The sequence below is a fragment of the Gekko japonicus genome, unplaced genomic scaffold (genome assembly GCF_001447785.1).
Source record: "Gekko japonicus isolate JY-2015 unplaced genomic scaffold, Gekko_japonicus_V1.1 scaffold842, whole genome shotgun sequence".
Lineage (NCBI taxonomy): Eukaryota > Metazoa > Chordata > Lepidosauria > Squamata > Gekkonidae > Gekko > Gekko japonicus.
Window position 1 is genome coordinate 528,048 of NW_015160862.1, and position 10,428 is coordinate 538,475.

Below are 10,428 nucleotides of genomic sequence, written 5' to 3' on the forward strand. Positions count from 1 at the left end.
CATCACTTGCCCCAGAGCCCCTATCTATACCTTGTGGCCAATAGCCACTGATGGACCTCTGCTCCATATGCCTATCTAATTCCCTTTTGAAGCCGTCCATGCTTGTAGCCGCCACCACTTCCTGTGGCAGTGAATTCTGCTGTAGAGCAGCTAGATTTGGGTCCAGTAGCACCTTAGACAGAGACCAGCAAGAGCTTCAGGGTACGAGTTTTCAAGAGTCAAAGCCCCTTCCGTCCATCCCAAAGGGAGCTTTGACTCTTGAGGATGTTCATACCCCGTCCTGACCTTGGTGGCCCAGGCAAGCCCAGTCTCGTCAGATCTCGGAAGCTAAGCAGGGCCGACTCTGGAAAGTACTTGGATGGGAGACCCCCCTCGGGATGCCAGCAGTCGGGGTCGGCTTTATTCAGCCACCTCTCCAAATATCCTCCAGGCCCCCAGTAGGGGTCAGTCACCAGAGGTCGGCATGACTTCCAGGTGCGCGCACGCTCACACGCGCGCGCGCGCACACGCACCTATGAAAATACAAAAAAGAAGAAAAGCAAAAAAAGTTTTTTTGAAAATCACGTTGGTCTCTTAACTGGTCTCCAAGTCATCCAGCGCTCCTCCCACGAGAGTGGACGTGTGGAACCTGGTACATAAGAACATAAGAGATGCCAATGTTGGATCAGGCCAACGGCCCATCCAGCCCAACACTCTGTGTCACACAGTGGCCAGAAATACCAGGTGACATCAGGAGGTCCACCAGTGGGGCCAGGACATTAGAAGCCCTCCCACTGTTGACCCCCCCAAGCACCAAGAAGACAGAGCATCACTTGCCCCAGAGTCCCTATCTATACCTTGTGGCTAATAGCCACTGATGGACCTCTGCTCCATATGCTTATCTAATTCCCTTTTGAAGCCGTCCATGCTTGTAGCCACCACCACTTCCTGTGGCAGTGAATTCCAAGTGTTAATCACTCTTTGGGTGAAGAAGGACTTCCTTTTATCCGTTTTAACCCGACCGCTCAGCAATTTCATGGAGTGCCCACGAGTTCTTGTATTGTGAGAAAGGGAGAAAAGTACCTCTTTCTCTACCTGCTCTTTCCCATGCATAATCTTATAAACCTCAATCATGTCACCCCTCAGTCGTCGTTTCTCCAAGCTAAAGAGCCCTAAGCTCTTAAAGTACCCCAAATCCTAAGCCAATGTGCCTAATCCACTACATCACACCGACTTTCCCTTTTGTCAGAATCTCTCCCGAGGATTGTATCTGCCGCGTCGTATCGCCAGCCTCATGGCGGCACATCATGAGCGGATGCTTACATTTGTGTCTCATTCTTGTAACTCTGATTAATCCAAAGTACCCAGTAGGGGCACCACTGATCCATTGTCCTGAGAGGAGGGGGGGATTTTTGGCCACGTACGGGTTGGAAGTCCGTCTTGCCCTTCCTCATCAGGAAGGTGCCTTCTGCTTGCAAGGGAGCCGCCTCGTGTTATGCTATGGCCTTGAAGGAGAAAAGTGGAACGATTCCCGCCATAACTTCTTGAAAAAAAAGGCCGTTAAGCAGAATTTTTTAAATTGGGGGGGGGGGGAGCTTTAAATAAACGAATAATAAATAAATAGGAGCTGCGGTGGCTCAAGGGGTTAAGACGCTGAACTGCAAGCTGTGGAAGGTCGGTAGTTCAGCAGTTCGAGACCCGGGTTGCTGCATGACGGAGTGAGCTCCCGTCTCTAGTTCCAGCTCCTGCCAACCTAGCAGTTCGAAAGCAAGAAATTGCAAGTAGATAAACAGGTACCGCTTCGGTGGGAAGGTAACAGCGTTCCATGCGCCTTGGTGTCTAGTCATGCCGGCCACATGACCACGGAAACGTCTTCGGACAGCGCTGGCTCTTCGGTTTTGAAACGGAGATGAGGACTGCTGCAACCCTAGAGTTGGACTTGACTGGCTTTCAAGCAAGGGAACCTTTACCTTTACTTAAATAAGTGAGGGGGCGCCCCGCACACACCCCAAGGGAGCGCCTGGGCTGGATGAAGTTGGGGGGGCCCTTGACGGTAAGTCAGGGGCAGTGTTCCCTTACTGTGAGCTAGCTCACAGTTTTTTAGCCTCCGGCTCACATGTTTTTGTCTTAGCTCAGGAAGGGAGGGCTCCAGAGCAAACTAATTCATGTAGTAGCCAAACCACTCACTCACAACAACTTTAATGCCAGTAGCTCACAAAGTAGAATTTTTGCTCATACGACTCCACAGCTTAGAGGGAACATTTCAGGGGACCAGGCCCCAAGATGCCCCACTGTAGCTACGGGCCCGTGTTGCTGCGTCTCATCTGCCAGTGCTTGTGGCAGGCTGTTGCAGGGCAGCGCTAGTGGCTGTTTGTGGTTCTCTGGATCCAGCCGTATGGAGCTTGATCATGCTGAGATGCAGTACCCTGACCTGGGCAGCCTGATCTTGGAAGCTAGGCAGGGTCAGACCTACGAGGAATACCAGGCTAGTGACGCGGAGGCAGGCCACGGCAAACCACCTCTGAATGTCTCTTGCCTTGAAAACCCTGTGGAGTCGCCATAAGTCAGCTGTGACTGCGTGGCACTTTCTGCCCCCACCAGCAAGGAGCATCGGTGGGTCGTGTTCCCTAGAGAGGGTTCTGCCTGTTGGGGGGGGCACATGATCTTGTCCCCCACCCTGTTTTGTCGTGCACGTAAGATTTGCGTCTTACGTGCACCCAGCTCTTACAAACGGCTGTGCCAGCAGAATGGATGCAAGTATTGTGAGAGGGGGGGAAACAACTGCACGCTACTTGGGACAGGGCTTTCAGGCATGTGTTGATGGCAATCAAACGGTGCAGAATAGGGTCCCTGAGAAGTTAAGAGGTGCAGGCTCATGACACATGCATGTGCGTAGGACACCACGGTAAGTTGGAGAAGGCATCAGTGGATGGAGAGAAGTGATCGTTTTTTTAGACCACTGGAAGTTCTGCTAAATAAATGGTTGGCCTGTTCATCCCACCAGCATCTTCTGTAAATTTGGGTAGTGTTTCAAAACCCGTTGGCCCGGGAAGAATGGTGGGACCATTGGGTTCACCAAGGATAGCACTGGCTCCAACATCCCACCTTCAAGAGGCCGTGCCGGCATGCGGAAGGGCCCAAGTTCAATCCTGACATCTCCATTTCAAGGGTCTCCGTAGAGGCTGGCGAAACCCCTTCTCTGCCTGAGATCCCAGAGAGCCAATCGGCAGGAAACAGCACAAAGCCCTCCGAATGACATTTTCATATATCTGGTGGCTTTGTTAAGGTGTACCTGACCTCATCAGATCTCGAAGCTAAGCAGGGATGGGAGCTCTACAAGAAAGCCCAGGGTTGTGACGCAGCGGCAGGCAATGACAAGCTGCCTCTGAACATCTTAAAAACCTTACAGAGTCGCCATAAGCTGTGACTTCACGACAGTTTTCTCCACGACCACCACCACGCATCCGTCCTGTCTTGATTCTTCTTCCCACTCCTTTCCTTTATGCTGGGCCGGCTTCTCGGTGTACTAGAAGCTGTGGCCTGAGCCTCAGAACCTTGTTTTTATGACTGTGTTCAGCCATTAGATATGCTAATATACTGGAGTTGGGTGGCACCATTTTGGAATGGGAAACTGAGACTTCCATGTAAGGTGATAACTCCTGGACGTCTTTCTCAACCTGAGAACCCTCTCTGTCTACCAGCCCAATGATAGTCATTTCCCCAGCACGGGACAGCTTTTCACTCTACCCAGGAGATTACCGAGGTAGTTATTTAAAACCCTGGAAGCATCCAGGTGGTTATGCCAAGCATCTTCTAACACCTGGGAAGGTGGCTGGATCTTCCAGCTCAAAACCTAACCAAGGAATGCACGATCACCAGGGAACGCTGCACTGGAAAGAAGCACTTCCCGTGGTTATTATAATAGAAAAAGGGTGCTTCAGTATGACAGCGACAACATTCATTGCTGTCCTAACAAGCCTTTGAAGTCTGCAAACATTCCGGATAAGGATTGCAGTCCCGATATTAACGCAGGCATGCGAGTAATCATTGCTTTATTCCTTACTAACGTTAAAGAAACAATCCTCTGTGTTTTTCTTTGTACTAGCCAAGGTTCATACTAACCAATAAGCCACACGCCTTTTCCTTCATTGCGGCTTTGGGGATCCTGCCGTAGTTCATCTCTCCCGGGTCGTTACCGGCTATTGGAAATGTTACTGTTTTATTTTCCAGAGAGAGAAAGATGCTTCTTCCTTGCCGCTCTTCTGCCTTTGTTGAATTAAGCTCCCTATTGGAATTAGGGTTGTTTTGCACACGATGAAATTATAGTTTGTGTATTGCTTTTGGTGCTGTTACGTTTTACTGCAGAGAACTTAAAACTTAGAACAAACGGAGAGAGGGAGCTTAAAATATGGCAAACATGGAGCTATCGGTTTGGTTTCCACATGTCAACCCAGGGGGGGTGGGGCTGAGCAGGAACGACTGGCCGGTGGTCACCCGGCGAGCTTCGTGACTTGAGCACAGATGTAAAATATGACTCCTCTCTGACCACTGTGCCACCTGTAAAATTGCCCAGCAATGCGAGTTACCCATGGTTGAGGAAGGTTTGGAAATGCAAGTTGGGTTGGTTGACAATCGCACGATCACCCACCTCCCAGGGTTTCTGTTGTGGGGAGGGGAAGGGAAAGGAGTTTGTGAGCCGCTCTGAGACTCCTTCGGATAGTGAAGGGCGGGGTATAAATCCAATCTCTTCTTTTCTGGGCGGATACATGGGGGAAAGACCGTTTTCGTTTATGCAAAATATATGTGTGTTTGTGTGATACATCAGATACAGATCATGTTCTGCACAGGTGTAGGATGTTCATCTCATCTGCCACAGGTCTTTCCACTCCCTCACAGTGCCTTAAGTTTCCATGTGCTACAGATGTGGGTAGATATGCAGGGAGAAGCCACTAGCTTCGTGTGCTCATAAATGTCTATTTGCCGATAGACCACCTTCAATAGTAAAGAGACCCAAGTGCTCTAAAGCAGTGGTCTTTAACCTTTCCAGACTCAGGGCCCCCTTTTAACCCCAAGTGGCCATATGACAGGAAGTCACGTGGCACTTCTGTCATATGACAGGAAGAGGAAGAACCTGCCTGTGGTGGTGAAGAATCCTCTCCCCCATTGACCTGGGCTTGCTATCCTGCAGCTTTTGCCAATGTTCATGCAGAGAGACAGAAAAGACGGCACGACACGTTTGCTTTCTGCGCCCATGCGCTAGCAGCACATCATGATGTGAAACAGCAAGAAAGCAGCGGGTCTGTGGAAGCTTGCTCCACAACCAACCTGAGAGTCCCGGCGCACGGACTGAAGATCCCTGTTCTAAAGAGCGCCACGGTGCACCTTTTCGAGTTGCTCCTTGTACTAGGAAGATAGATGTTCAAATAAAGAAGCGTGCGGAGAGCAGCTCTCCTCTCCCAGGTGTCTCTCAGACACCTATGGATGCAGAGGACTCTTCAGGCCGAAATCTGATGTGGGGTGTGAGCATTTTTCATGTTTTTGGCATGCCAAAGACACCACCATAGTCTCAGTTATGTGTATCTGGGGTCTTTGAGAGCCAGTTTGGTGTGTGGACTCTAATCTGGGAGAACCGGGTTTGATTCCCCACTCCTCCACTTGCCCCTGCTGATGTGACCTTGGGTCAGTCACAAGCTCTGGCACAGCTGTCCTTGAAAAAGAGCAGTTTGTGTCAGAGTTCTCTCAGCCCCACCCACCTCACAGAGTGTTTGTTGTGGGGAGGGGAGGGGAAAGGAGTTTGTAAGCCGCTCTGAGACTCCAAGTGAAGGGCGGGGTATAAATCCCATCTCTTCTTCTTCTTCTTTGAGTCATTGCATCCAGTTTTACAGCTGGTTGGGTACCCATCACGATGATAGTTCCCAGCTTCTTTATGGAAAGTGTTCTGCGGTGAGCAGCCGTCTCGTTGCACAGCAGAATGCGACAAGGAGACGAGCGCCGTCTCCTGTGTCTCCCTTTCCCAAGAGGCCCACCACATTTTAAAAATGGATGGCATTTGGGGTCTGAAAAAGTTCAGGCAGCATTGATGTCGGATGGAAGTCACGCAGGCCTATTGCCGGGTAGATCCTTCCGCGCTTCCCGTCTGAATTCCTTCCTCGTCGAGGCAGTCATCGCAGTGAGTCAGGCCCCGTCATTAGATCAGTGAAGCCTTGTGTGGTCAAGGAGGCTGTTGAGGTTGAGAGTAGGTACTGGAGAGGGAGGGAAAATGACAGTTTGGACAAGTGAGGGACCCGGGACAGGCAGGTGAGACAGAAGAAGATGAAGATGAAGAAGATGAAGAAGAAGAAGATGATGATGAAGAAGATGATGAAGAAGATGATGATGATGATTGGATTTATACCCCGCCATTCACTTGGAGTCTCAGAGCGGCTTACAAACGCCTTTCCCTTCCCCTCCCCACAACAGACACCCTGTGAGGTGGGCGGGGCTGAGAGAGCTCTGACAGAAACTGCTCTTCTTCAAGGACAGCTGTGCCAGAGCTTGTGACTGACCCAAGGTCACATCAGCAGGTGCAAGTGGAGGAGTGGGGAATCAAACCCGGTTCTCCCAGATTAGAGTCCACACACTTCACCACTACACCAAACTGGCTCTCAATTACACCAAATTGGCTCTCTAAGGTGGGAGTAACAGTGCCATCCTAAGCAGAGTGACTCCCACCTAAGCACTGGGGCTTAGACTCAGATAACATAGCATAGAACTGCACACTAGATCTAGTTGATGGGCCCTCGGAGGTTAAGACACTGAGCGGCAAGACCGGAAGGTCGGTAGCTCGGCAGTTCGAGACCCTGGTGCCATGTGACAGAGCGAGCTCCCAGCTCCTGCCAGCCTACCAGTTCAAAAGCAAGAAATTGCAAGTAGATAAATAGGTACCGCTTCGATGGGAAGGTGACAGCATTCCGTGCGCCTCGGCATCTAGTCATGCCGGCCACATGACCATGGAAATGACTTTGAACAGCGCTGGCTCTACGGCTTGGAAATGGAGACAAGCACCGCAACCCTAGAGTCAGATTCAACTGGCTTTCGAGCAAGGGAAACCTTTACCTTTTTAAGCCCATTGAAATCAATAACCTTAGACTGGAATAACATGGCCTCTAAGACTGCATTTCTAGTTGATGGGTCCTGAGTTACTCCTGCCTAAGCCCATTGAAATCAGCGGCCTTTGACTGGAATAACATCGCCTAGAATCGGCCATCTAGTTGAACGGGTCCTGTTAGCACAGGGCTATGCAATCGGTAGGCCAGTGTCTAGATCCCAAACGCACACGTTTTTACGCTGCCGTTCCCCCGAGGCACTCTAGGCGGCGTCTCTCTCTAATGCATTCATTTTGTTGTCGCATCTCAGGTTCTTTGCCAGGGAAGGGTGCTTGAGTGGAGAGGACAGTGGCTGGATGCTGCCTGCCCTCTCCCGCCATTGCTGCGGCAACCTCTGTAAGCTTTGTAAAAATGTCGAAACGGCCAACGCCAGAGGGTATGCCCGATCGGCAAGGAGGATGCATGTAAGCTAGGAGATCCCGCATCTGTGCACCGGAGATTAGCATTGCTTTTTCAACCGGCCATCGGCTGCGTTGGGGGGAGAAGGGGGAAAGCCGGTCCCTCCTGCTAATGTGCCCTTTTCCTTCCCTGCCCCCTCCCCCTCAGCTTACTGAGACAGGCACAGGTCTCAGCTGCTTGGACTCCGTGTGCTGCGTCTCAGACGGGGAAACAGCGTGCGCATCTCTTAGAAGAATGTTGGAACGAGTGATGGGAAGGTGCAGCCCGGCCCGAGTCAACAGGTGTGGAATTTCTCTCAATTGCTTATGCTGCAGACGATTCTCCTATAAACTGGAACACGACGAGCCTGCGGCTGTAGATGTCTAGCAAAACGGCAGCAGGTCTCGTTCAATTCATTGGGATCTTTAAAAATCAGCTTATTTGCTTTGGGGGAGCGCTGCTGATGGGGAGAAAAATAAGGGAAGTTACTTCTTTCTTCCTTTTTCCTGAAAGCTTGTGGAATTACTTTCTTCCCGGTGACGTCTTCTCTCTAATCCAGCGATTCGCCTGTGCTGACTTTGACACTCGCATGAAGCTTCACACGAGCCGAGGCTCTCCCGTTCTCTGCGGTATCTGCCAGGGATCAGAATGGAGAGCTTCTGCTTGTGCGCAGCTTCACGTGTGTGCCACAGGCCCGTGGAGCTTCACATTGCATCCCCTTTTGTGTGTGCATACACAGATACACCCGTGTGGAGCTTCGTTTTGTGTTTACATACACAAAAGCAGCTGCATGGAGCTTTACATCATCACATCGCTTTGTGTGTGCGTGCACAGATACAGCCCTCTCCCTCTGTTTTGTACCTCCTCCTTTTCCTTGAAGTTTGATCACTGCCTACTTTATTTTCCTGATTTAACCTTCTCTGATCTTCACAAATCTGCAAGACATCAACAGGCCTGCCTTTGACTGATCCCTGTGTCTGCAGTGACGGTTCACGTTGCCGCTTCTGCTTCTGCCATTAAAGGATTGTATTTTCTCCCCTGAACTAGAACGTCCTTGGCAAAAGGAAAAGTTTTAGGGTGTTTTGCTTTTGAGGGATTCTTTTTGTGTGTTTCATTGGCAGTGAAAAACATTTTAAAAAAACAACAATATGGAATAGTACTTTTATACTCTTTTTTAAAAAACGAAACAAAAAAACCTAGACAGCCAAAGCCTTCCAAACTTCTGACGAAAAAGCGAGTTGGGCCTTTTCTACTTCTGCTGTTGCTTGAGTGCCGTTCAGAAATACGTGCCACACGTAGACAACCTAAAATCAAACAGCGAACCCTCCCTTCCGAAAAAGCTCTGATGCCGATCTCCGAAAATTCTGATTGTCTCCAGCGATTCTGCAATTCGCAGAGTCGAATCCTTGCACTGGCCGGGCGGGTGTGGGAGCGACAGAGAGCCAAATGACTCGAAATTTGAGCCGTTCCATGAACTGCCTTTGGCATCTGATGCCCGGAAACGCTTCCGATTGACATGACAGCGTGCCGCTGCTTAACGCCAAGCCCAGAGACATGTCTCTCTCTTTCTCGTAAGAGGATCGAGTGGTGCTCTCAAGCATCTGCCAAGAGTGTATATGTATATATTTTGCCACCTAGCTTTGGCACTTCCAGTTGGAGACACATCCAGCAGGGCAGCTCTTTTGGCTGATGCGAGGGCAGCAAAGACAATCCCCTCCGCTAGCTAATGCTGAGTTGCGGGGGGGGGACACAAAGGCAGGCGTGGCATCTACACAAACACTACCCTCCAGTTGATTTTGAGACGCCCCTCAGGTGGGCTTCCACTCTTTTGGGTTCCAGCAGAAGCCTGAAAAATCCCAGATAGGTTGATAGCGGCCGTTGTAAGGGTAGAAGCTGCAACATCCTTTGTGTGACTGAAAACAAATAATGGATCTGCTGTGCCAGTACTGTCTGTCCTGACTTTACTTTCCTGTGTTACTTTTGTCCTCTGTCGTTTGTTTCTCTGTTTCGTCTTTTTATAAAAAAAAACAACAAAAAAACACGAATACTTGCATTAACCCTGATGTCTGTGGCTCCCTCACTGACGTTTTTGTTGAAATGAGTAAGTTCATTTTTATAATAATATAAAATATATATTTTTAAAAACTCACGTGGTATAGAAAGCAGGCACGAGCGTTATGAAATAAAAGTTTTACTAGACTTTTTTTTTTAAAGAAGATATACTTTCGGATGGTCTGACACTTAACCTTCCTGTCGCAGTTGCTGCTTAAATATAGTTTTGCCTCTTGGTTATTTCCGGCTTGCAAAATGCCTGCCATTATGACGAGAGGAGAATATGTGTATGGAGGGAGGGCCTGTAGATTGCAGGGATTGGAGGTGTCTCCCTCCAGATGGCACCTGGAGGTTCCCCGCTATTACAATGGATCTCCAAACAACCAAGATAAGTTCCCCTGGAAAAAAATGGCTGCTTTGGAGGGTGGACTCTGTGGCAATATACCCTGCTGAGGTCCCTCCCCTTCCCAAATCCTACCTTCCCCAGGCTCCACCCCCAAAACCTCCAGGTATTTCCCAACCCAGAGCTGGCAATCCTGGCAGGGATACTTGGGGGGGGGGTGCAGTGTATCTCATACAACAACAACACCCCCGTCGGTAACAGGTGACACATCTGGTGTCAGGAGCGGTGGGTACATAAGAACATAAGAGACGCCAATGTTGGATCAGGCCAAAGGCCCATCCAGTCCAACACTCAGTGTCACACAGTGGCCAGAAATACCAGGTGCCATCAGGAGGTCCACCAGTGGCGGATTGAGTTTCTTGACACTCTTAATGACTGTGCTATGGAGCAGATGTTCACAGAATCTACCAGGGGAGAGGCGATCCTGGATTAGGTCCTAAGCAGGGGTCGTTTCATAGAAAAAGAGCTAGG

The 10,428-nt window shown here is 49.9% G+C and overlaps 1 protein-coding gene across 1 annotated transcript in view; it reads left to right on the top strand.

Moving 5' to 3' along the window:
* Positions 1-10,428, top strand: part of ATP11B (ATPase, class VI, type 11B) — a 134,771-nt gene that overhangs the window by 117,944 nt on the left and 6,399 nt on the right. Inside the window, exon 29 of the mRNA XM_015421941.1 lies at positions 7,671-7,804. Coding sequence (XP_015277427.1) covers positions 7,671-7,804 — 134 coding nt within the window. The remainder of the gene's footprint in view (positions 1-7,670; positions 7,805-10,428) is intronic.